At 40.2% G+C, this 24,846-nt stretch overlaps 1 protein-coding gene and 1 long non-coding RNA gene across 9 annotated transcripts; one reads left to right on the plus strand and one right to left on the minus strand.

Moving 5' to 3' along the window:
* Positions 1-749: 749 nt before the first annotated feature.
* LOC101752047 lies at positions 750-19,856 on the minus strand. Its single transcript, XR_005857495.2, has 6 exons — positions 16,402-19,856; positions 13,429-15,073; positions 5,296-9,157; positions 4,367-4,527; positions 2,207-2,300; positions 750-1,430 (listed from the first exon to the last, which is right to left on the minus strand). It is a non-coding gene; the product is annotated as an uncharacterized LOC101752047 (long non-coding RNA).
* Positions 12,096-24,153, plus strand: OSGIN2 (oxidative stress induced growth inhibitor family member 2). Of its 8 annotated transcripts, XM_046937876.1 has the most exons (8): positions 12,951-13,138; positions 13,595-13,702; positions 14,459-14,563; positions 15,007-15,161; positions 18,363-18,499; positions 19,595-19,786; positions 20,360-20,451; positions 22,350-24,153. In XM_046937876.1, exons 4-8 carry the CDS (start codon positions 15,095-15,097, stop codon positions 23,392-23,394), a joined length of 1,533 nt encoding a protein of 510 aa, XP_046793832.1. In that variant the 5' UTR covers positions 12,951-13,138; positions 13,595-13,702; positions 14,459-14,563; positions 15,007-15,094; the 3' UTR covers positions 23,395-24,153. The 8 variants fall into 8 exon arrangements, with proteins under 8 accessions (XP_046793831.1, XP_040551742.1, XP_015138325.3 ...); XM_046937875.1 differs by lacking the exons at positions 12,951-13,138; positions 14,459-14,563 and adding an exon at positions 12,096-12,152; XM_015282839.4 differs by lacking the exons at positions 12,951-13,138; positions 14,459-14,563 and adding an exon at positions 12,487-12,677.
* Positions 24,154-24,846: the final 693 nt, after the last annotated feature.

The following is a 24,846-nucleotide window of genomic DNA, read 5'->3' on the forward strand; positions in this document are numbered from 1 at the left end:
CTGTGATAAGACCTCTCTGTCGTACTGAGCATGATAGCCACTGCTGATGTTGGTAATGCTGCAATAGAAGAGGCAACATTTGGGCTGGAGGATCTGCCAAAAATAATGAAGAGTGCTGCTGGTTTTTATTCTAATTGAAATGACATGCACAATTACATTCTGCTAAGATAAAAAGGTAATTTCCTAACTTGATTAAATTCTCTTGTTCCCAACTGAAGCATTTCTAAACTGTATGTTAGATAGATCATGATGAACGAAGGCAATGAATTAGCACAAACAGTAGGAAAGAGACGTCATGTAGGAAAGAATTTAACAGAATTTGGTAAGATAGAGGTGATCTGAACACAGCTTTCCACAGGCCGGGGGTCTGAGGGAAGAAGGGTCAGAGAAGAGGGACTGCAGGGATGGAACAAGCTGTAAAATCAGAGAGGAGGAGACTATAATTGACTTCTAAAATCAAAGCAGTATCATAATTATCTTCAAGCATTTAAACCAAAGTTATGAACAGCTGATGGTAAGTGGAAACTATTTTTTATAAAGAACATAGTTTAGGAGCAACAACAAATTAGACCAGATTAGATGAAGCCACTTTTGGAAAACAAAGATGTAAGTACCCATTAGCTACTAAATGCAACATAAAATCTGCCTTTCATGCTAAGAATTAATAAGATGACTAATTTGAACTGTAACTAGTGATTCAAACTCAGAGAAAAAGTAATCACAGAAACAAAACTCAGATCAAGCATTGCTTTTCTCCCTGTCCAGGTTATGATTTATTTTACACCATCTTTAAGTACAAAATTTACAAGCATGAGCCATTCAGGAATCCCAAATGACTACAGGTGCAAATAAACAGTATGTGAAACAATCTCATCAGTCTCACCTGAATGTATGAAAACAAAACTGAAATTTCTGCAATATATGTAATTTTCCAAGATGAGGTTGCCAACATGGACTAATGGAATGTGCTTTTCTGCCATTCCACAAACAGCGTGGAAGCACCAGGGGTATATATTCACATCCTGCATCCCTGAGTAGTTCTGGCTTATATGTCCTGAAATGCTAAATGCCTGCAATTGTTTCCTGTAGTATGCAAAGACCAGTTGGCCAGCCTGTAGAACAGTTAAGCCTTTATTGTTACAGGACTTAACATTTTCAGCAAGGTTGAATAAAGCTATTGTCAGTGAGTCTTTTGCCTGTTGTTTCAGTAATGTAACATGAGGCTTTTCAAGCAAATGTAGAGACCTATACATATTACTGAGCACTGATCCCAAAACAAAGTTGCACCAGAAAAGCTAAGCCACTTAAGAACACATAAAATTACGATCCATGCTTGCCTCTGTGCCAGTTATTCATGTGAACTTGTCCCAGTAGATTTTCATGCAGTCACACTGAGGAGCAAGATGACTTTCTTTTCATTGAGTGTTCATCTAAAAATATACATTGAAGATGCAGATCAGTCCACTCAGACACTAGCAAACTATATTTGACTCCTGGGATAAATACAGTCTGGGGATATAACAGCATCTGTTCTCATCTAGTACTGAATGCTGCTTGTTCATTTAGAAGATTATTATAAACGTGACCCCGTATTGTAGTGTTCCCCAGGATTATAATCCAGATTCAAGTGTAACGGTACCATATGCTGTACAAAACAAGAAGAAAACACTACCACTCCCTTAAAAAGTGCTTGATTGACAAAATGAAGAAGGATAGAGTGATGAAATTAATTTTGTAAGTACTGGAATACATCATATTTCTCATAAGAATTTTTAAAGTGTTATTAAATATCCACTACATTTGGATTCCTTACTTTTTCCAACAATCAACTTGTTTTCTGTTAGACACAGCTGATAAGATGAAGCAACTCTTACTGTTGAGTGGATTCATTTTGCCAATTTTGATTTTTATATCTGATTTCACCATTACTGTGTCACTGTAAAATGCAAAAATGACATAGTCCACTTGGGGCAGGGTTTCTTATTTCACTTCCATGGTTGAATAAAGCCAGAAAAACTACATAAATGAAATCACAGGTTTCAGTCACAAAACATGAGTAGGATGTGGCCAAATGTTTAATTTTTCTCTTCATTCTGCCAAAAAAAAAAACCAAAACCAACCAACGCCAACAAGATTTTAGGTGTTGAAACAGCTAATTTTAACAGACTGCAGTGCTCTTTGAGAAATATTTTTATGTATTACTGACCTAAAAGTTTCTATGGAACAGCTTTCTCCAAGCTTTCTCCATGGAACTGATCATTGCTATTGCAGGTGGTCTGGTGCCCTGGTCTGTCTTCATACTATAAAACATGCAAGCCAACAGATACTGTCTGAGTTTCCATTGTCTTAACAACTATTAGGTTGTTAAGCTTAGGTGGCTTAGGTGCATTCACTACTTTTCATGTTTGATGCTACATATTATAACATATTGGTTACTACATATTATAACATATTTGATACCACATATTATAATATTGGGTCAAATAATTTGGTTTTAACAGGCTGTGTAATGGAAAACAGCACCAAGGAGATTGTAGCCCTGAGCAGTTTTCATGAGACAAATGTTTGCTTTTAGCCTGAAAACATGTCCTTGAAGTCATAATACATTATGGTTTATAATGTGATTATGGTTTTTGTCTCACATGAAGTAAAGAGTAACAACTGCATCAGAACGCAGTAAATACAGCACATCCTATACAAACTGCCATTGGATTTACAGCAATGATAGGATAATCACACACTCAGATAAATAATCTTTTAGCCTGTGTACAAGAAGTCAAACAGGGAAAGAAACAAGAATTAAAAAATAAAAGCATACTGTACCTCAGTGGCTTGTGGAATAATCCATTTATTCTCAGACAGAAAAACACAGAGTTAGTGTTCATTTATGTGCTTCCAGCTGCGTGTTTTCTCAAATTGTTCCCTAAAAAAGCCCATCTAGGACACCACATATGTTTTTGTAAAAATGAACAAGCTATAAGTACAATCAGAGCTGGCAAATGCTTCCGAAAATGCTGTCAAGTCACCTCTCAAGTCAAATCCCATTCTGTCTTCAAAGACAGGTGAAACTAAGGGCAAGATGCAGACCATTCTGTGGTCTGAAAAACATTACAGGACACAAAACAAAAGCTTAAGTGCCAAAAAAGTGTGGGAAAAGTCATGATCAGGCAGTCGTATAAGAGGTCTGATAATACAATTGAGACACAACAGAAACTCATATTGTTCATGTTCATATACAACCACAAAGTTTGGTCGAAGTGCAGTTGCTAAGGGGGTGTAGCTGTAACCAAGCTGTCAGTGGGTACTGTGCTATTCTTCAATTTTAGAAATCTAACATTTAAATGAATAAAACCTTTTGTATAGTCCTTTTTGGGGGTTTCCTTTCATGTCTACTGAAAAGCAGGAAGTTTGATAAAAAATGTATGATGGATTTTGGATAGTGTGAAAAATGACTTCAGCTAATTTTCAGCAATTGCATCTCTCATTCCGTGACATAGCTGTAAGTCACGGCAACAGAGTGAGAAAAATGCATTTGTCACTTTCAATTATTATCGGTCAGCTTTAGGAAATGAGAGTGTTGGATTAAAAATAGAGACCGACATCACGATCATCTTGCAGCAGAATCAAAGAAGCACTGACAGTCTCATCTACACTAACTGTGAGATTTACCCCACGTAAGTGGTTACGAAGACAACTAAAAAGCCAAATCATCTGTAAGTAAGTATACTTTTCACCAAAGTATTCTGGTCATGCAGACTCCTCATTTTCATTCTCACTTACTGACTTTGGTTTACAGAAGAAGCTGAAAGCCCTAACCAGAGCCAAGGCTCCAGCATGGAAGGAGCTGCCCAAACACACTGGCATGGGTTGTTCTCCTAAGAATGTAATTAGAAATAAAATGCTATGAATAGCCATGCTGGATAACAGGAGAAACAGAAAAGAAAATTAATCACAATTCTAAGACCCTATAAGTAATTACACTGCCCGGTTCAGCAACTGAAAGCTCATGCTTTCCTTTTTTATCTAAATACCCCTAAGAGCTATTCCTGAACAGCAATCTTTCAGTACTTGACACCATAGTTTTATGTTTCTCACCCACTCTCTCCTTCACTTCCCATTTGGGCAACACAAGAAAAGTGTGATTCAAAGAAATGTGTGAAGCAGCAAAAGTATTAGGACACTTATGGCAACCGCCTTATGAATAGATTAAAGGGGGGAGGAATATAGAAGTCACAACAAAAAGAAACAGGTTGGAGGACACTGCGTTGCTGCCTTTTGTAACTGAAGAATTTCAGCTCTTTTAAGTATGGGGTTTTTGTCTGTTTGAAAACTACTGATATCTTTACTTATATTATGCTCCAGATACCTCACAGTTCCATACATGGCAGCCTTGACCAGTGTGCTTCCCTCAGAAGTTTCTTCTAGTCCTTGCAGAACATCAGTGCTGGTACACACAGTGCCACCTTAAGGATTCAGCATTACTCCTGAGAGGTGCAATGTGACTTTCACAAGACGCAGGTGCAATCTCTATTTCATAAGAGAAGAATGGAAAAACATTAAACTCATGACGAATTCAATTGCAATTTTGACATCTTTACAAGCATGTTATTGTTTTTCCAGCTTCCCCCACAATAAGCCTCAGGTTGTGCTGCTGACTGAGAAGGTGGCATGAGACATGCACTGGATACTGTCAGGAACAAGCAGAATGTTGTCACATTTATATAAAAATGCTGTTTGCATCATAATGCTATGTCTAAAAGAAATTAAAGCAATGCAATAGGGCTAGCTCAAAGTATATAAGAAATTAGGAAGATAAAATATACGGAGCCAAAATTCATTTATCTTAAAGAAGTTACATTTGATAAAGTTGTTCATTTTTTTGCATTAGGTGTATGATTGAGTTACATTTTTCATTTCTTTTTCAGGAAAGAGGATTAGATGCAGCCAACAAAATAATCTGTCTCCAGGAGCAGGACACTGGTAAAATAACAAGCATAAAGAAGGACCTGGCAGAACTAGGAGGTGGGAAGTTCTACTCTTAAAAAAAAAAATACTTATTTATAAATGAAATCCCATGTTCTAAAAAAAGTCGGTGGTAATAGGAAGCCTTTCCTAATTAAAGCATGTAGAACTGCTTCCCCCAAAATGAATGTGCATCTGGGTATCTGATAGACAGTGGATATATGACAGAAAGTAGCATTACGACTAACATCTTTTAGCTTAGATGGGATTTCTTACAGAATAAGACTTTCAAAATAAACAAGATAAGAACTATTACATGTAGGTGGAACATACCATTGCTGAAAGGCTGCCAAAGGCTGGAAGCACGCTTGCATTGCATGCAGGTCAGTGCGGAGCTCCATCTAGGACCTCAACAGATCAGGATGGTGGGCACAGACATCACAGCAGGATTGCACCAGTGGGCTCGGTGATGGCAGTTTCCAGTACTGGGAGTCCAGCCTATTAAGTATTTTGGTTTTCTCTTCGTGGAGAATCTAGTTTTTACAGAATGGCCATGTCTCTTAGGACAAAATAAAACATACCGTGTGCTACCACAGAGATGAAGGACTCTTCATCTAATCTTAAGGACTCTTAATCTAATGCGGAGCAAATATATATTCTCCATAATGCCTACCTGAAAATTACTAATGCAAACTTCTCAAGGGAGTGATACCTCAAGAAGACTTTCACCTTGCTAAAGTGACCTAGGAACTTCACAATTTTGGCATAATTGCAAACATGTTTTAAAGATCGTTTGATAGCAACATGATTCAAAGCAAGTCACTGGTCCAAGTTTTAAATAACACGGACCCACAGTCATTTCCACTTTGATGTTTCCAAACCTGCTCCTGCACCACAGCATTTTGTATTTCAGATGAGCTATATGAAGTGTCTGAATTTTGTGTGTGTGTGTGCAGAATGTTTGGTCATTGCTATTTTTCCTTAATGTAAAACAAAAATAATCTAAAACTGGAAGGGCAGATGTTCATCTGTGTAGGTAAACACTGAAAAGGCTCTATTCTTTTTTCTTACAAACAGAAAACAAACAGCAAGCACACTTTGTGCTTGTTATCAAAAGCATTTAAATTTACAGCCACATCCAGGAAAGATTCAGAGCTGCCTGACTGCTTGGACAGAAACAGTGCACTCGTATTAGCACAAGAATCCATGTATTGAATATTTTCTATGAACTCTTCTTCAGCCAACTAGGCCTAGTTTTATGTCAGAACTATTAAAAACATAAATCATATATATGCAGGTATGATAGCTCATATAACAAACACAAAGGACAAACAGGGTCATACAAGAACAAAGGTATGAACTGGTAACTGATTATACTTTAGGCTTAGAACATACATTTGGCCTGGTCCTGGTCAAATAAATAAAAAAGATGCAACAGTATGCAACAAACTGTCAATGGCTTTTGTAGAGCAATCGAAAATAACTTTCACGTACATTCCAAGCGTATTTTTCATGTTTGTTACTATGAGGAGAAGGTCACAACAGACAACTGTAGAACTGCAAAAAGAAACAGAACTTCCAGACTAATTATATTTACAAAATACCAGTGGCATATTTTATCAACAGTCTATTTATTATTATAGGGAGCAGTCAACAGTTTTGCTGAGAAACAGAAAAATTCCTAAATAAAACCTCATATTCACAAAGGATTAAATGTACTAGATAATGTGCTAGTTAAACATACACATCCATTAGAGACATGGCAAGACACAACCTTTACTTCCCAGGATACTTACTCTTACTTCTATTACTTTACCACAAATAATTTGGTACACGACAACCAGAGCAGTTCATGAATCCAAAATGCAATACAACCTTGGTTTATTTGTTCTAATGCTGAAACAGTTGCCTCAGGGATTAAATTGATACACTGCACAGAACAGGTCTAGAACATGCCATAGGGCATGTCCTCGGTCAGAGATTCCCACACATACAAATATACTCTTGTAAACAAATCTATGGCAATTTTCAATATTTTGCCTTAGTTAGAGATATGCCATAAAACTTGTTGCACGCCTTTCAAGATGCTTACTTCCATGCATTTCTTTTAATCATAAGTTCTACAGTTCTCAAAGCCTTTAAGTTCTAGTCCTACCACTTCTCACTAGTCTGGATGATGCCTGCTCCTTTCTACAACTCTTTTTGGCATCTAGCTCCTTCCCAGACTCACCAAATGGCAACCAAAACCCTTCTGGCTATTCCTCCTCCTAACGATGTCATCTTTAAACCATATCTGAGATGAACCATTGTCGCAAAGCCATTAACAAATTCCTCCGAAGACTGAAAGATGATAAAGAACATCCATCTTCCTGAGACTGTGGGTGATTTGGTAGCCCAGAGTGGCTCATCTGCAGTGCTGGGTAGAACTGCAGGCAGCTGGCCACGCATGTCAGCCGTGGCTGTGAACACAAGGCAATAGCTGCCACCTGAGTCTTTGCAGGAGACTAAATAAGTTGTACCATCTGTAACTGGAAAATCTGACATTATCTTCATAATTAAGTGCTTTTTTTTTTTTTTTTGCATTTTTGTTCATCCTTCTGCTTAAGTGCATGTAATCTGATTTTTTTTTTCCTAATTTACCAAGTTTTTACAAGTTTTTCTACTAGTAGGTTTGTTCAAGCATTCATGCCTTAGGAAGCTGGTTTCAGCAAACTCCCTAACAGTGAAGCAGCTTGGAAAAGACTGCAACACTCCTATTTCTTCTAAAATAGCAAAACCCATAATTACTTTGCTACTATCTAATAATGCCTACTTAGAATTCTCTTCCAAAAGATTATCTTGTTTTTTTCCAAAAATACACAGAAGAAGAAGTTAACTGCTAGCATGGAGGTTTGAATCTATAAGCTCTCATCCTAAATATCTACAAGACTGATGTCACCAACAAACCCTGCGTGGTTAACCTCTTCCAAGTGTTCCACTTTCCAGAGATCATTTAGGCCTGTCATGTCACGATGTTCCAGGCTTTCTCCAATCTGACACTGTTCATCTTCCAAAGCAGTCCAATGCTGCTTTTTATAATTATGAAATAATTATTTTATAATTATGAAATACTCTTCAATGTGCACATGATGCTGTCACAGCTAAGTAGTCTACCCCTGGCTGAGAGTTTTGACCTTTCACCATCAGAATTCTCATATCCTGACATATCCCAGAATAATACCCTTTTGAGATATTCAGGCAAATTTCTCTCCAAAAAAAAAAAAAAAAAAAAAAGTCATTAAAGACACTCATGTCATTTCCTTTATGTTATTAATTCTTTGACACAGAACTTACTGCATCCGTATTCTCCAAGCAAGTACTACTTTATGAGCACTGAAAAACTTTTGAAGAAAACCAGGCTACGAAAAGATCCCAGGAAGCTGACAGACCTGCTCCTTTAAGCTCCATATCTTGTATTTGTCCCTCTTATTAAGTATCTAGCTTTTTTGGAAGGATCTGTCCTATTTGCAACATAGCTTCTTGATTGAGACTCCTTTTTATTTTTCCTTGGCCATGCAGGGACTTGTCTTACAGCTAAATTTCTGTTGCTATCTTGCTTAATAGTAGTAAAAGCAAATAACCTGAAGCCTTCCCAATCCCTCCAAAACTTTATTCCGCACTTGGTGTATCAGCTTGAGTAGAAAGTTTGCTATAGACTTGCAGCAAAACTTGTTTGCTTGTCTCTGAAAATGTTTCACTATGCAGTAGCTTACTGGACCTTGCAGTTCATACATTTTTCAGTCATTTGATGTTACAGGGAACAAGTTTGTTATCAGTGAGACATCTGTCCCGAGTAAGCTCTGCACTGAGATACTGCATTCTTTATCAGGACAGAGTTGATCATACACCTGTAGTGACATTTGAAGCTTTACAACTCTATTTTCTACTCAATTTATACTTAAATCTCATACTGCAGTGGGTGGAGACACAGAAATCTTACCAACATGTTGTTTCCCATGCTGTGTTACAATCAGCAGGTTGCCTTCTTCAGTTACTCACTGATCTGGCTGCTGTTGCACAGAGGACAAAGCCTTCTTGTTACAGGTCATGTGTCTCATGTTCCACTGAGATACCAGTCCCATGCTCTGATGCTTCCATCCTGTGGGCCCACAGGATTTTCAAGAATATTGCAGTGTCAAGTTGGTACTACACATACCTAATTGATCAACAAGAAGATGTGGTTAAAAACAAACGAACAACAACAACAACAACAAAAAGCCTGTTGAAAATTACCTTGTGATTAACAAAAAGTGATATTCCACATACTGATAATGACTTACTGAACATTTGGGGAAATGATCTTTTAAGTTCAGTTGACTTTGAAAATTATTTATGGAGCAAATTACTTATTGAGTGTTAAGGAAATACAGGAACTTTAAGCTGGTTATCATGATTTAAAATGTAGAGAATTGTAATACACCTAGCACACAGTACCTGCCCAAATCTACTAACAGAAATGAGCAGAACAGGACGTGTAAATCTTTAAAGTGTGACTACTGGTTGTATATGGGAGGAAGCATTTTCGATGGCTTGGTATGTTTTATTACACTCTCTCTTTGTTTCCTTAGTTTTTAATTGTGTTTCACTTTGACAAAGTCACATCTGAAGGAAACATACCTTATCCTGATGCAATCACAGATTTAAAACAAATCACCACCAAAAAACCTGAGACATTTGAGGCAGCCAAATTAAAATTCAGAATTTCAAGGGAACATAAAATTTTATTTCTGGGAAAATCATATAATTAATTATAACTGTCAATGCAGAATACTATTTCTAGAGAAGCTCTATGAGGTTTTGATGGGTTTATAAAATGCTGTTTTTCCAATCTATCTCTTTTGTATTAAAAACGGAAGGTCCAGCATAACATTTTCCATTTCAAATGTAAAAGTGTGCTGGGAAAATACATACTCTGTAGGTGTGGACACAGGTGTGGCTGTTTTTCTCTTCTACTCAATGTCACATCCACAAAAATTAATAATACTGCCAGTCTAGCTGAAGTTGTGAGTTATATTCTAATGGCAGCCAGATCTGCTGATGGGTAATATGACAGAGGAGGCTGTGACCAAAGGCTGTGTGGTGCCTAAAGCCAAGTATGCCCTTCATGTGTCAACTTCAGAGTCAATCATCAATCATCAATCAGTAGGGTCATTCATCTGACCCTACTGCAAAATGGCTTAGTGACACTTGGAAAACTCAGGTTGGAAAAGACCTTAAAGATCACTGAGTCCAACCATGACCTAACCATACTACCCTAACTAAAAACCCTCCGCTAAATCATGGCCCTGAGCACCACATCCAAACGGTTTTTAAACACATCCAGGGACGGTGACTCAACCACCTCCCTGCGGAGCCTATTCCAGTGCCCTTACTGTAAAGAAGTTTTTCCTGATATCCAACCTAAGCTTACCCTGGTGCAACTTGAGGCCATTTCCCCTCGTCCTGTCACCTGTCACCAGAGAGAAGAGACCAACCCCGCTGTTGCTGTAAGCACCTTTCAGATACTGGAAGAGAGCAATAAGGTCTCTCCTCAGCCTCCTTTTCCCCAGACTAAACAGCCCCAGTTCTTTCTGTCTTTCCTCATAGGGCATATTCTCCAAGCCCTTCACAAGTCTTGTTGCCCTTCTTTGGACCTGCTCCAGCACCTCAGTGTCCTTTCTGTACTGAGGTGCTCAAAACTGAACACAGTACTCGAGGTGAGGCCTCACCAACACCGAGTATAGGGTGAATTATTCGAGTAGGGTGTTATCTGGTAAACAATCAAGTACTTCATGTACTTTCCTGAACTAAAGACACTGTTTTTTTTTTTTTTTAAGGGTAGTTTCTATTTAAAATCTACTTTAAAATCTTTTGAGGCAAAAAAAATAAAAAATAAAATAGTAATAATAACAAGCTAAAAGCAGCTTCACATTCTTAATTCCGGTCTAAAGATGCATGACAGGCACTGTTAGGTAAACATGAAGAACAGTGTGCTTCATTAGATGTGTTTTGTACTTGCTAAAAAGAGATTTCATATCAAGATTCTCTATTATTTCCTCAAAACACAGGAAATTAAACTGGCACATAAGGAAGCACATTTCATTGGGAGGCTGGTCAACACCCATAGAGGTTGCTCAGAAAGGCTGTCAAGTCTGTCCTTTGAGATCTTCACAAATCTGCCTGTGTTGTCAGTTTTTTGAGACATCAGCTGGATGTGGTCCCAGGCTGTAGGTGACCCTGCTCTGAGCAGGGGGACTCTCAACGTCCCACTGACCTCAACTACTCTGTGATTAGAGGACTGAGCAGGACGTGATTTCTCCCAACAGTGCACACCTGTGAAACATTTGCAACAACCAAAATACAATTTTGCTAACATTAAATATATGAAGTATTCATATGTAGATGGACATTAGCCAAACGGTGCCTACAAAGTTTGTAATATAGTTAGCTTTCTGTTCTGCTAATACCCACATGCACATTCGCATAGAATCATAGAACGGTGGTGGAAGGGGTGGAAGGGGCCTTAAAGCCCATCCAGTTCCAACCCCCTGCTGCTTGCAGGGCTGCCACCAGCTCCAGCTGCCCAGGGCCCTATCCAGCCTGGTCCCAAATGCCTCCATGGATGGGGCATCTGCAGTTTCTTTCGGTAACCTGTGCCAGTGCCTCACCGCCTTCTGTGTAAATAATTTCTGCCTAACGTCTAATCTAAGTCTCCCCTCTTAGTTTAAAGCCATTTCCCCATGTCCTATCGCTGTCTCTCTGTGCAAAAGGTTGGACTCTCTCCTGTTTGTAAGCTCCCTTTAAGTACTGGAAGGCTGCAATGAGATCTCCCCACAGCCTTCCCATCTCCAGGCTGAAGTAGCCCACCTGAAACCTGACTGTACCATAGACAGGATGGGACGAGGGGCTGTATGATCAGTGACTGCTGCTGGCATTGCAGCACTGGGTCAATTCAGCATTAGCAAAGCACTTCCTTCCCTAAACACAACCTGCTGCGGCTCTTGACTCAAAAACTGAGCACGAACACAGGAAACATCTCTCAAGTTTTCCCGCGGAACCACAGCAGCAGTTCCCACGATGTAACAAAAGGCCTAACGGGTTGAAGCGCCCCGCCCAGGGCAGCGGGATCCCACGGCGCTCCGCACCTCAGCGCTTCCCCGCGGCGGCCACAGGTGTGCCCGTGCCGGCGGCCGGGGTGGCGCGGCCTGCCGGGAGGGCGGGGGCGGCAGCGGGAGGGGAGGCGCTGCGGGCGGCTGTATGGGCCGTGGTGGGGAGCAGGCCTCGTGTTTCTCTGGGGGAGTGCTGGAGGGGGTGTCTTCCCGTCGCCCGTGGGGCGCTGAACGCATCTTTCTTCACCCAGCGTTGGGCGAAGAGTTCCGCCCGATCTCTCGGCGCGCGGCTGCGGCGCATCCCCCTACGGGGCGGGCAGGAGGAAGCGCGTCCTCCTCCTCGCTCTCCTCCCGCTCCTCCCTCTCGGTGCTGGCGGCGGCTCCTCCTTCCGCGTGTGACCCGCAGCCGCCTGCGAGCGGGGAGGAGGCGCGGCGCGGCCCCAGTGTGGCGACGGCGGGAGGAGGAGCGGGAGCCGCGGAGCGACGTCCCCCCGCAGCCCCGCCGCCGGGCCCCACCGGCGCCCCAAGCCCGACGGAGCCCCCCATGCCCGTGTGGTGCTGCCGCTGCTCCTTGGCCGGTCCCGTCAGGTGAGGGGCGGCGCGGCGCCGGGGCCGCGGCCTCCGCGGGAGATGTGCGGAACGAGGGGCGGGATGGAGGGGCGCCCCGGCTGCGCGGTCACCTTGGGCAGCGCCGAGCCGGGCTGCGGAACGCGCTGCCCCGCCGCCTCCCGCCCGCCGCCGCGCGGGGCCGTGCGCCGTTCCGCCTCCGTCGGCGCTCGCGGTGCCGCTCCGGGCACCGCGCGTCCCCGCCGGGAAATAAGAGCAGCCCGCCGGCGGGATGTGCGCTTGGCAACGGGTGTCACTCGTTTCTGCGTGACGAGATCCCCGTCAGCCGCGCCGCTGCGGTCAGCCTGCTGCTACGCGCAGCGCTGTAGGAGCTTCAGAAACTGCTCCGTGAGAAAGGCTCCTCCGTTAGTAACTTGAGGGAAATAACGGCAGCTGTCACGGACGGTTTATTCTTTTCCAAGGGACGATAATGTTTACGCGTGGTATGTGTTTTCCTGCTCTTTTCCCTCGGTGCCATTAGAAATGTAACTAACTGCGAATAACTGAAAAGCGAGAGGGAAGCGCCAGCGCCGGGTCTGGCAGCCTCGCGTCGCTGCGGTTCCCCGGCTGGGGGCTGAGCTCAGGCCCTGGGCCGGCGCATCCCGTGGGGCCGGGCTGCTCTTATTGGTCCCCATAATGCAAAGCTGGATGCAAAACCTGGTGCTTGCTGCTGGGCCCTCGGTGCTCGCGGCTTAGGGGCAGCCGCCTCCACCATCCTAATTCAGGACATTACCGAGCTTTGCCGCGCTGTTCCTACCAAGCAAGGACGTGCGTCTGATGCGGTGCTGCTTCTGCTTCGTGCACGTGATAGCTGAGGAACTGCATGTGGTGCGCAGGCAGGTCTGCACAGATCAGTTCTGCACAAGGGAGATTTTTTCAGGTGGTTTCTTTTGTTTCAGCCTTCCGTCCTGTGAGGAGGTTGTATTCAAACCCCCCTGCTGTCTGCCGGTCCAGCTGCAAAGCACGGAGCGCTGCTGCCGTAGTGAGCTTGGAGTGCAGGCTGGCAGGTAATGGAGCCTACCTGTACCTGCCTAAAAAAAAAAAGCAGTGTGGTGGTTAAATATCCTCTCTGTTCACTTCAACTTGCAGTTCGTGCCTTAATGCGCATCTGTTATCGTGACAAGCCAGTGCACAGCAGCCAAATCATTGAATTCCAACTTTTTTTTCCTGTAGTGAAGGAAATAGAGATGCAAAGTGCTCACTTCCAGAAGTAAATACAATCTCAGAAGAGCTTTTCCCCTTTTTAACCAAGAAGTGACCGTCTCGGGGCTGTGTGACAGCGCTGTTGCTGCTGTGCAGCTTGGTCTGCAGCTTTCTGTCAGGCTTTGGGAACGTGCAGCAGACCCCTCAGTGCCAAGGGAGCTGATAGGTTGGAATATCTTTAACTGAGGAGCAAAGCATTTTAAAGATGATTTAATAAAAGCAGGTTTTTAATTGCTTTTATTGCCTTTTAAGCTAAGCTGATGAAATGTTTGCTTCTTCAGTGACCTGGAAAGACTTCAGTAGGTGCTAATAAATAATTCAGAGGCAAGCAGTCTAAAACATGTTTTTAGTAGAGGTGTATATGTAGAGCATGAAGAACCGTGAGAGGAACCTAGGTTGGTGTTGAGGAGAAAAAGCTGACAAATTAAGGAGATGAAAAGTGGTGGGAACAGTCTGTCACGCAGTAGCTAACCTGATTGGTGCATTAAGTTTGTTGTTTGATAATTCCGTTTGTAAAAAGATTTTCTTAACATGGTTAAAACCTCATGGCCTTCATCTAGGGTCTCCAGGAATTGCAGTTCTCTCAATTTTTTGCATTGCTGCTGACTTTTAGCTTCTCATCTACCTGATCCTGAATGTGTTGGTGCTGTTCAGCAGGTAGGAAGGTATGTGAGCCGCTGCTGATGTATCTTAGCTGCTCGCTCCGTTTCTGGTTGGTCTCAGTGTTGTTTGTGGGCCAGGCAGGGTATGTCTCTTCTTCTGATCAGGATAGTGAAAATTGAGCTTTTCTGTGTGGTGGATCAAAATAATGCTTGTTGGTTATGCTTTGGCTTTGTATAAACTGAATTGGAAATCTGTGTCTCTGTGGAGCCATCTGTCCCTTTTTATTATCTTGCTGTAGACTTCTAGGAGAAAACGGACTTGGATTTGCTGTTAGAAAACTGTTCTGGAGAGTAAAATTCTGTAGATTAGATGAAGCATATCTATTTTAGTCTGGTTTTTTTTGTTAATTCTATTGCTCTTCAAATAAAGCATTTTGACAAGATTGTTTTGACTCCAGTACAACTGATTCATTTTTAGTTTTCTTCCATCTGTCCTTCTCAATTAGAAATTACAACAGCTCTGAAACTGAAGGACAGCTTCTGAATTCCTTTGGCCAGTATTTTGGTGACAGCCTTGGGAAGAAGATAAAAAGAATGCCTTTATTAGAAGAAACTGTTCTGCCTGGGGACTCTGTCCTTACTCTGCCTGTGGTAATAATAGGTGAGTTTTTTGACTCTTAAAATTCTCCATTGCTGCCATTCCCTTTATAGACTTGCTGTATGAAGTCATTTATCACTAAATGAATGATGCTTAACAATCCTTACAGTGGAGATGCTTACTAGAAAAATAGTTATGATTAACAACAGTGCCATCAAATTATATTAAAGTTCTTGCAACCAGAGTACATTTGAATTCAAATGATGATTTGGCAAATGGAGCTGCATTACTTGGCAGCAGATAGATGAGTCTTAGCAGCACTGCTTGGATTTGAGCATTGATCACGAAGGGCTTGATTAACATGGTATTATGTCTTCATCAGGTTGCATGGAGGTTGTTGCTGTGGTGCTAAAAATTTGTGGAGTCATACAGGACAGTGAAAAGCATAATGTAAAGTGTGTGCTGTGTATTGGTTAGATGTTAAACAATGGGCAGCCTGGTCTGGTGGTTGGCGACCCTGCACATAGCAGGGGGTTTGAAACTTGATGATCATTGTGGTCCTTTTCAACCCAGGCCATTCTATGATTCTAACCTGGTTTATTAATTGCATTTCTCTGTTGCATCTGTCACTAACATCTGAATATTGTCCCGTCTTTTACCAAATGAATCCATGCCAGTTCAGCCAGTTAAGAGCAATATTTTGTAGTCCTCATGAAATAGTTAAAGGGTTGTAGTTGTAAAAGTCATGCTGAGTGACAGGATGGCAGAGGGAACAGACTCCCTGGGTACACAGCATAATGGTTGCTGCAAGGGTGGTTTGTATTGGGCCAAGGCTCTTGAGCAGTGGCTGTTCACTAGCTCCTTACTGCCATGAGTTGATGAAGGGATAAAGAAAAGATCTGAAATAAAAGAGGCTTTCAAAAACCTCTGAAGTCCAAAGCTGCTGGGACTGCAGCAAGTCAGCATCTTTAATGGTACACGCAAACAGGCAGAGAGATTCCAGACAATGATATTTCAACATATATTCATGCTAATTCTCCACAACTCAGAAAGATCAGTGTTTGTACAGTGCACGTTCTCAAAGCTTTCTTCATAATGGCTTAAAATAGTGCCCATGGGATGTATTTTATGTGAATGTGACAGACGTGAATCACTTGCTAAGTTCTGCATCACAGTTGAAGAGCAACAGCTTCCTGGCATTTCATCAACCTTAGTTTTAAGTTTACCATATGGCTAATGACTCAGTTTTCACTGTTTAGCTTTGCAAATATGTGTTATGCAAATACCTGTGCTCAATACTTACTTTGTCTAGAATGCCTTTCTCTGTGCTGATACCAAACACAGCTGCTTTGACTGTTTCTCCCTGGGAGGGGGAAAAGTTACCCCCAAGTTATTTCACAAATACATCTGAGAAATGTCTCAAGTTTATCTCCCTCAGCAGCATGCTATCCCTAATTCATTGGCTGTCTGAAGAAGCCTTACAAGAGATCTAAATTGATCTTTTAATGTTACAGAAGAACACCACTGTTTTTCCCTCATACATGTGTGTACACAAACAGAATCGCTACTGGCCTAATCGTATGAGCTCTTCCTATGTAAGGGGAGTTTAACATCTTTAAGTTTCCTAGTGCTGACTTTTCATTGCACTATTCTAATAATTAAAAGTAAAAATATGGCATATTTCATTAGTGACTTCATTATGGAATAGCAACTTCTGTTGCCCTCTCTTTAGCTTCACCATGCCATTTCTCCCCTGTATGATGCCCAATTTAAGATCAGATTCTTAGGCTTGTGCTGTGCAGTGTACTGTAGTTCTGTAGGGTGTACAAAACTACTCTGGTAATATTAAGTAATTTCTATGCTGTTCTTGTTTTGCTCAAGAAAATGGGAAGAAACTGTTAAATTCTATTTGAATGAGGTAAAATTGGCAAATTTTGTCGTAGAGCTCTAAATCTAGAGAACGTTCTGTGCTAAACTTTGCCATGTGCACTGGTTTTGATTGTTAACATGTAAACACAGTGTGGTCTTATATTTTCATCCGAATAACAGGGTTTTGCAGTGGTGTTTGAAGTTGGCTATCTATTTCAAATTTAGATACATAAAGGTAAACTTCATCTAGAAGTTGCCTGTGGTGGAAACTCACAGCTTTCTCTCCTTCTCTCCAGTTCTTTATGGTCTTACAATGCACAGCATTTTAACACGTTTTTTTGGTGTCCATATACTCACACAAAAGCTGCATTAAGGGCCCTTAAGGCACTCTGTGCGGCCTGGGTTATTTGCTTAGGTTCTAGGCCTGAGAATGAATAGGAAAGGCAAGGTCTGAACAAACTTGTTGGGATACATGGGGACTAAAAAACCGGGAAGTGGGAAGAGGAGACACGCGTTGCAGGAGTGAGATTGGAAATAGAAGATACAAATAGGTGTGCAAAGATAGTGAGGAATAAGAAGCAAAGGATGAACTCTTGAGATCAGGGGTTAAAATAATACAAAGATCTAGCATCCTAATAATGAGTGCTATGTAGAACCATGAATAAATTGGTAACTTCAGCATCAAATTTGAATAGTGTGTAGTAAATGCTGTGTGTGCCATTCTGGATGAAAATAAAGACAAAATACTGAATAATGTCCCAGTGGGAGAAGCCATAAAACAAAAAGATGTTTGAATTGATATTGTTGCAATAAAGCATAACGCTGAATGTGGTTTGATGCAAGTTTTTTGTACTATGCGTGTCTTCACTCAGCATCTACTTTGTTACGCTGTGTGTGTGATATTTCATTGTCCTGAATCATTTTCAGCTTTCTGCTCATCTTTTTTCCTTCCTTTTATCAGACCTAAAGAGCCTATAGCCCAAGCTTGTTTCTGTTCTGTGTTTTACAGTACTTAGTATAAGCGTGAATGTAAAAATGCAAGATGGAAATATTCAGGTATTACTGTGATTGACAAGTAGAGCAGATCTTATCCATCAGATCATTTGCACGAGAACAGTGAATTTGACATGCTGAAATATGAAATCCCTTTATGTACGCTTTGTTTCATAGTGCTCATTGTTATACACATTTTTTCTTACCTGATAAAAAAAACTGTGCTTGGTTTATCTGGAGGAAGTTCTATGGGAGGTGTTATTTTACTGTGATAATTATAAGCTGCTTTGAATCAGGATGGTATTGCATTATGCCACTTTCCTGTAACTTCATTGCTGCTTATTTAATTACTTAATAGAAGTAACCTGAAGTTTCTAAAGTTGTTTCCTCTATCTTTAATAGGAAATGGACCTTCAGGGATTTGTCTTTCATACCTACTGTCTGGATACAGGCCGTATTTGTCGCCTGAAGCTGTACATCCAAACCCCATTCTCCACACAAAATTAGAGGAAGCCCGACATCTTTCCATTGTAGATCAGGTAAGCTTGTTTTGCAGTCTTGTCCAGCTCTTTTCCTACCACAAGCTAGATTATGAAACAGTAGCCTTTAATTGAGCCTATTTAAAATGCTTTTGTAACTTACGTAAGTAGTATGTAGATGGAAAAAAGGGCTTAATGTTTTTACCCTGCAAAGAATGAGACCACAGTACAGCTCAAGTAGCTGCTGGCCTCAGCGAACTAGCTTTACTGCTTGGCCTGTGCTCTTCTTACCTGCAAAATGAAGGGCAGTACATACCTTCTTTGGTGGCTCATTAACAAATTCCATACAGCGCACTTCCAGATGAAAAATGGTACATTCTGAGAACTGCTTATCTTAATAAGTAAATAAGTAATAATAATTTAAAAAGAGCAGATTGCAGAAAAATATGTAGAAACAGCCTGCTTAACTAATCACATTTCTAATGCAGTAATAACATTCTTCTGTTGATTTGGATGATCTAAGGCTCATGATCCAAGACTGCTGTGTTTGTGAAGGTGGTTTGTTTTGTGGTTCTAGAGAACTTTTTGTTTGTGGCGTTTTTGGGTTTTACAATCTGCCTTTTGTAATGATTTTATTGCTTGCCAAAAGCGTCTAAAGCACCACTTTGTCAGTGAGGAGCTGATGCAGGCCTTCCAGCTCTCATGTCCTAGAATGTTTGGGTGCAGTTTTGTGGTGGTTTAAGGTTGAACACCACACGCTGATAACATACTTCAGGTATGTGTTCAAGTTACGTTTCTGGAAATACTAGCAATTCTCTGCTGAAAGCAGTCCACTATCAGTAAGTATAAATGTTACCAAGTTACTCTGTTCTTTGGATATCTGTCCCAGTTTTTAAAATACCACCTAGCCCTGCTGTTACTGCATTAGTAGTGTGTAATTTTCAAATGAGGCACGTGTGTTATATTCTGAGTTACAGGAGTAAATTATGGCAGTTATTTCTAAACTGTTTTGATTGTATTTCTACATTAAGTACTTAAAATGCAACTTCCACTGGTGAAGTTTTCTGCATATCAAATTCAATGCCTGTACATCAGAACAGTATGACAAACAGTAAAAGTTACATAAATACATAATACTTAACTTTCATGCTTCAGGATCTGGAGTACCTGTCCGAAGGCCTTGAGGGACGCTCTTCAAACCCAGTTGCAGTGCTCTTTGATACACTGCTTCATCCTGATGCTGACTTTGGGTATGACTACCCATCTGTTTTGCACTGGAAGCTAGAACAGCATAATTATATTCCCCACATAGTGCTTGGTAAAGGACCACCTGGTGGGGCTTGGCATGTGAGTAAACACTTCATATAGTGATAATTTTGTCGTTTGGACTTTTCTAAGTATGGTTGTTTTAAATGTCAATGATGGCAATTGCAATTTCCATTATCAAAGGTCAAGTACGTTAAAGAGTAGCAGAGGAAGAAGTTACTCTTTAATTGTTGGGATTGTGGCCGTAACTGCTGTCTTGTGTTTCTTATTAGTTTAAATTATAACAAAGGTTATTCTCTAACTTTTCTCACGTTGTTATCAGGCGCAATTATACAAAATCTTAAATCTTAATATGGCCATATCCTGTTGCTTTAATTTTTTTCTTGTTTCAAATAACATTATTTTTAAGTAACCTGCTTTTATTTTCCCTTTTGCTTGTCTTCTATTTCTACTTTATTAGATCATATAGCTGCTCATTAAAATATCTAACTGTAGGCCAGAAATACTTCATTAAGATGTATTATGCTGTATTTTGATATTGGTCTAAAGGAATACAGTGAGAAGAACTTTGCTGTTTCACATGAAAGTATCTATTTGAAATTTATGTGGTCATGCATCTCCATTCTTTTTTTTTTTTTTTTTTCTCCACTGTAGGCCATGGAAGGTTCTATGCTAACGATCAGTTTTGGAGACTGGATGGAACTGCCTGGACTCACCTTCAAGGACTGGGCAGCTAGCAAGCGCAGGTAAAGATAGTGCCTAAAGTACTGGGAAATGAGTTGTAAGAATGCAGATAACCTAATCTTAAGAACTGGAAAAGATTTGAGCTTCATTCTTTACAGGAAAGCTTCTTTTGTTTATTAAATTACCTGATGGCATTGGAAATGATTTATGTACTCTGGAAGAAAATTGACAACAGTTGGCCAGAATGATGGCCTTGAGTGCATCAAAAGCATACGTATTAGCAGTGGGGTGTTTTAACATTTCTCAAATAAGTGCTGTTACTGTAAGCTGATTCAGTCATATAAAACAAAGTATACCAGAAGTTCCTCTTTCAGTGTGGATGTCAACTTGAGCAACTGAAGTTGCTGTGGATACTAGCTTGCAATTCAGGAAGTCAGTACCTCTCAGTATTTACTTTACAGACAAAGCTGCAGCATCTGAAATGTTACAGTCTATGAACTGTACTTTTAAGAGAATTCATTACTTCCCAATGTTACTTTCTTGTAGTAAGTTCCTTGGAAAGCAAGTTAAAGAAAAACCACTATCTTGTACAATCACTTGGCTTGTACTTTGAAGCTATGATTAGTTCACAGAGATCTGTGTCAACAGATGCACTATGCTTAAGCCTGTTCTAAAACTTCGTTCTAGCAAAATTAAAGGAAGTTGTTTTCACGTAGGGCAAAAAAGTAGAAGGATTTCTTGGGCGTATATATTTAAGAGCAGAGTGTTACTCATTTCAGGACAACACTTACAATGAAGAAACTGTATCTTTGTTCTTTAATAGCTTTCTTAGATAATAAGGAGGCAAGATTACTGTCATTAACTGAAATCCCATAAGCTGCTTATTATCTGAAGTTAATTTGTTTATATTACAATTTTCAACAATACTATAAAAAGAAATGCTGAACTGTTTTACTACAGTTAAATGGGCATATTTAAAACTATCAATGATAATTAATGCTTACAGTCTGTGAAATAGTTTTTTTATACCAGGTGTCCCTCTGACATTCATCCTATCTGTTTCTCATTAGGATTTTCAGAGTAGTAACCTGAATTGAAAGCACACACACTATCTTTTGAACTGTTGAGAATAAGCAACCCAGTCTCATGTAAACATGCTTCTAAGCTTAGTTTATGTGGTTAACCTTCATTTGCTACTGCTTCTTTTGGCTTATCCCTAGAGCGTGCTTCTAAAGAAGCAAACAGATTCATTCAACTTCTCAGACAGTGTAATTTTTTTGTAAACAGATCAAACATAAGGTAGTATCAGGATTCCAGTGCAAGAATGCTTTTTATTGGACATCTGGTCATTGTAATCCTATTAAAATGTATATTAAGGTTCAGTGTGATACTTGCTTTTTTCATTCAGGTAGGGTTTAATTCTCTGTTACAGAGCTACTTAATTTGATGCTTACTGAACTTATCTGTACTCACGGGAGAGTCTTTTAAGTTGAGCCCTTTTCTTCATTATACTTTGCAAGTAATATACCAAACCTGCAGTTTCAAATTTGGCTCTTAGCAATCATGATATTTATTTACTTCATTTTAGAGATCATTGAGTGCTATTTTAGCTGGTGTTGTACTGTAGATGGTCATGATGTTAAAGTGATTTTGTAAAACATTTCCATATAGGCCTACTGTAGTACTACAGCTTTTATTTTTGATTTGTTCATCACCTTAGCACTTATTATAATTAAATATTTACATTGTTTAAAAAAAAAAAAAGATAGCTTGTCTCGTATATCAGGAATAGAGATCAAATAAAGCAAATTGGGTGAGTTTAAATATATTGAACTCCACGTTAGTTACACTAGGTGGATTCAATGCTCTGAAATCTGGCTGTTGTGTCATAGATCATAGATGATGTTGGAAGTATTGATAAGGTCTTTATATTAACTGGAAACATTCAATTTTGTTTCAGAAATATAAAGAGTGACCGAGTAATGCCGGAAGAAATAGCTTGTTACTATAAACACTATGTTAAAGTCATGGGCCTCCAAAAAAACTTCAGGGACAATGTTTACATAACATCAGTATCCAGACTGTACCGAGGAGATGATGAAGATAGAAGTCAACTGAATGAAAATATTCCAACACAGCATCTGGAAATGGAAGATGGACAGAAACCGCTGATTAAGCGAAACTGGGAAGTCAGAGGTTATCAGCGAGCGACAGATGGTTCTCATGTGCCCTTCTGCCTCTTTGCTGAGAATGTGGCTCTTGCCACGGGGACCTTTGACTCTCCTGGCCGACTGCACGTTGAAGGTGAAGATTTTCCTTTTGTCCTTCATTCCATGTCTGACTTCGGAGCTGCTGTAAGCAAAGGAAAGCTACGTGGGAAAGCAGACCCTGTGTTAATTGTGGGTGCTGGACTTACTGCAGCTGATGCAGTACTGTGTGCCTACAATAACAACATCCCAGTAATTCATGTGTTTCGTAGAAGAGTTACTGATTCGAGTCTGATTTTCAAACAATTACCCAAAAAGCTTTACCCTGAGTACCATAAGGTCTATCATATGATGTGCACTCAGTCACATACTGGGGACTCTAATCTGCATTCTGCTTACACTAGTTTCCCTGAACACAATGTACTTTCCTTTAAGCCTGAAATGAAATGTGTTCTTCAGAGTGCCTCTGGACTGAAGAAAATTTTGAAGTTTTCTGTAGCCTTAGTTCTGATAGGTTCTCACCCAAATCTTTTCTTTTTAAAGGACCAAGGACATAGCATAGGTCATCACTTAAATCAGCCCATCACGTGCAAGGGGAATCCTATTGAGATAGATCCATATACATACGAATGCACGAAAGAAGCAAACCTCTTTGCTTTAGGTCCTCTGGTTGGAGACAACTTTGTACGGTTTCTAAAAGGAGGTGCACTTGGCATTGTGCGATGCTTGGCAATAAGACAAAAGAAGAAACATGAGTTGACGGGAAGTGGGGATGGAGGAGGTGATGGGGTGCCATAAATAAGGCATTAGGAACTTTTTACTTACGGAACTAGACTTAGTCTAACAAAACACTCACAGCAAAAGTTGTTAGCAGTCATATTTCTGTATACAAGTAACCTGTGCTTGTATTGTTTGATAAAGGATGCTGACACCATAATACTTCCTTTTCAAAATGCAAAAATTTGATCTGCTATTACAACTGATCTCTACCTACTGGAATTACTTCCAGAGAAACAGAAAATGAGACTAACTCTTACTGACCTACCTGTCATCTCTTGCTCAGCTTTAAGAGCAGACTTTCTCTGGGAAAAGCAATGCATGCCAGGGTGGGTTTATCTTTTAGTGTCAAACTTGACAAAATATTCCTATCCTGAAATTAAGTTAACTTCAAAAAGCAGAAGGCTGTTAGTAGAAAGTGATTCTTGGTCCCAAAGCAAATTTGGAGCCTTTTGAAGTGGGAATTTTATTTATTTGCCATAGTAATACTTGGAATGAGCACTTACTAAAATGGTCTTTACTATGCGAAGGATTTTTCGTAAGCAGAGAAGTGTCGGTCAGCAGTCGCAAGTGATCCTATTTGGTAACTGGAATAAAAGAACAGGCATTCACGTTTAATCTTCAGTGCATGATTTGACAATCCATTGATGTTTTTTTTCATGCAATGCCTACATTTTGGTGAGTAGAGAAAGACATGACATGAGATGTTCCCCTGCGGTGATGTGTATGTTGAGAAAACTCACCAACATAAACAATAAAGTACTGATGTAAGTGCTCTTATTACAGTGTCAGTATAATGAATATTTAGTGTATCGGTGGAAAAGTCTACATGAGAAAGCTTTTGGCTTTTTGCCTCCTAGCTCAGGAAGACTGGGATCACTTGAGTGATGAAGGTGGGTGATAGATGGTAATAGTTCCCATTTGGCCAAACACTGGTTATTTTTCTTTTCAGCCTGCGTATTTTCAAAATGTCATGGAAAAGGATTATAAATCTTATAGCCAGCGTAACAAAAACAAAACAAAAAACTATACTTGGTTTGAAGGCTTACAGTTTGCTGTGAAATACAGATATTTAACATGTAACTACCTCTGAAGTTTTACATTTCTCCTCCATAACATTAAGTCTGGATTTTATTTGTTGGATTTTTGTCCAAATGTGCTCTACGGTTATTGACTATAGTAAGCAACTGTTATTCCAGAACTCTCAAAATTAAGTGCTTCAATTCATTACCAAACACTTAAATTGGGTTAATTCATAGAATAACCTGGGTAGATGCTTAGTTTAATTTTTCATTTGCACTTTTCTGTGTTGAAGAATGTCATGCCCATTTAAGGCATTGTATTTGCATGATTGAAATCTCCATTTTAGGAGTTAAGTAGATTTTAAAAAGGAAATGAGGTTTAGACTTGGTGAAACTAGGAGAGCTTGCTGATATCCAGCTCACTTTCCGAAGTTATAGATACCTGTAGTGA

The sequence above is a fragment of the Gallus gallus genome, chromosome 2 (genome assembly GCF_016699485.2).
Source record: "Gallus gallus isolate bGalGal1 chromosome 2, bGalGal1.mat.broiler.GRCg7b, whole genome shotgun sequence".
NCBI classification, from domain to species: domain Eukaryota; kingdom Metazoa; phylum Chordata; class Aves; order Galliformes; family Phasianidae; genus Gallus; species Gallus gallus.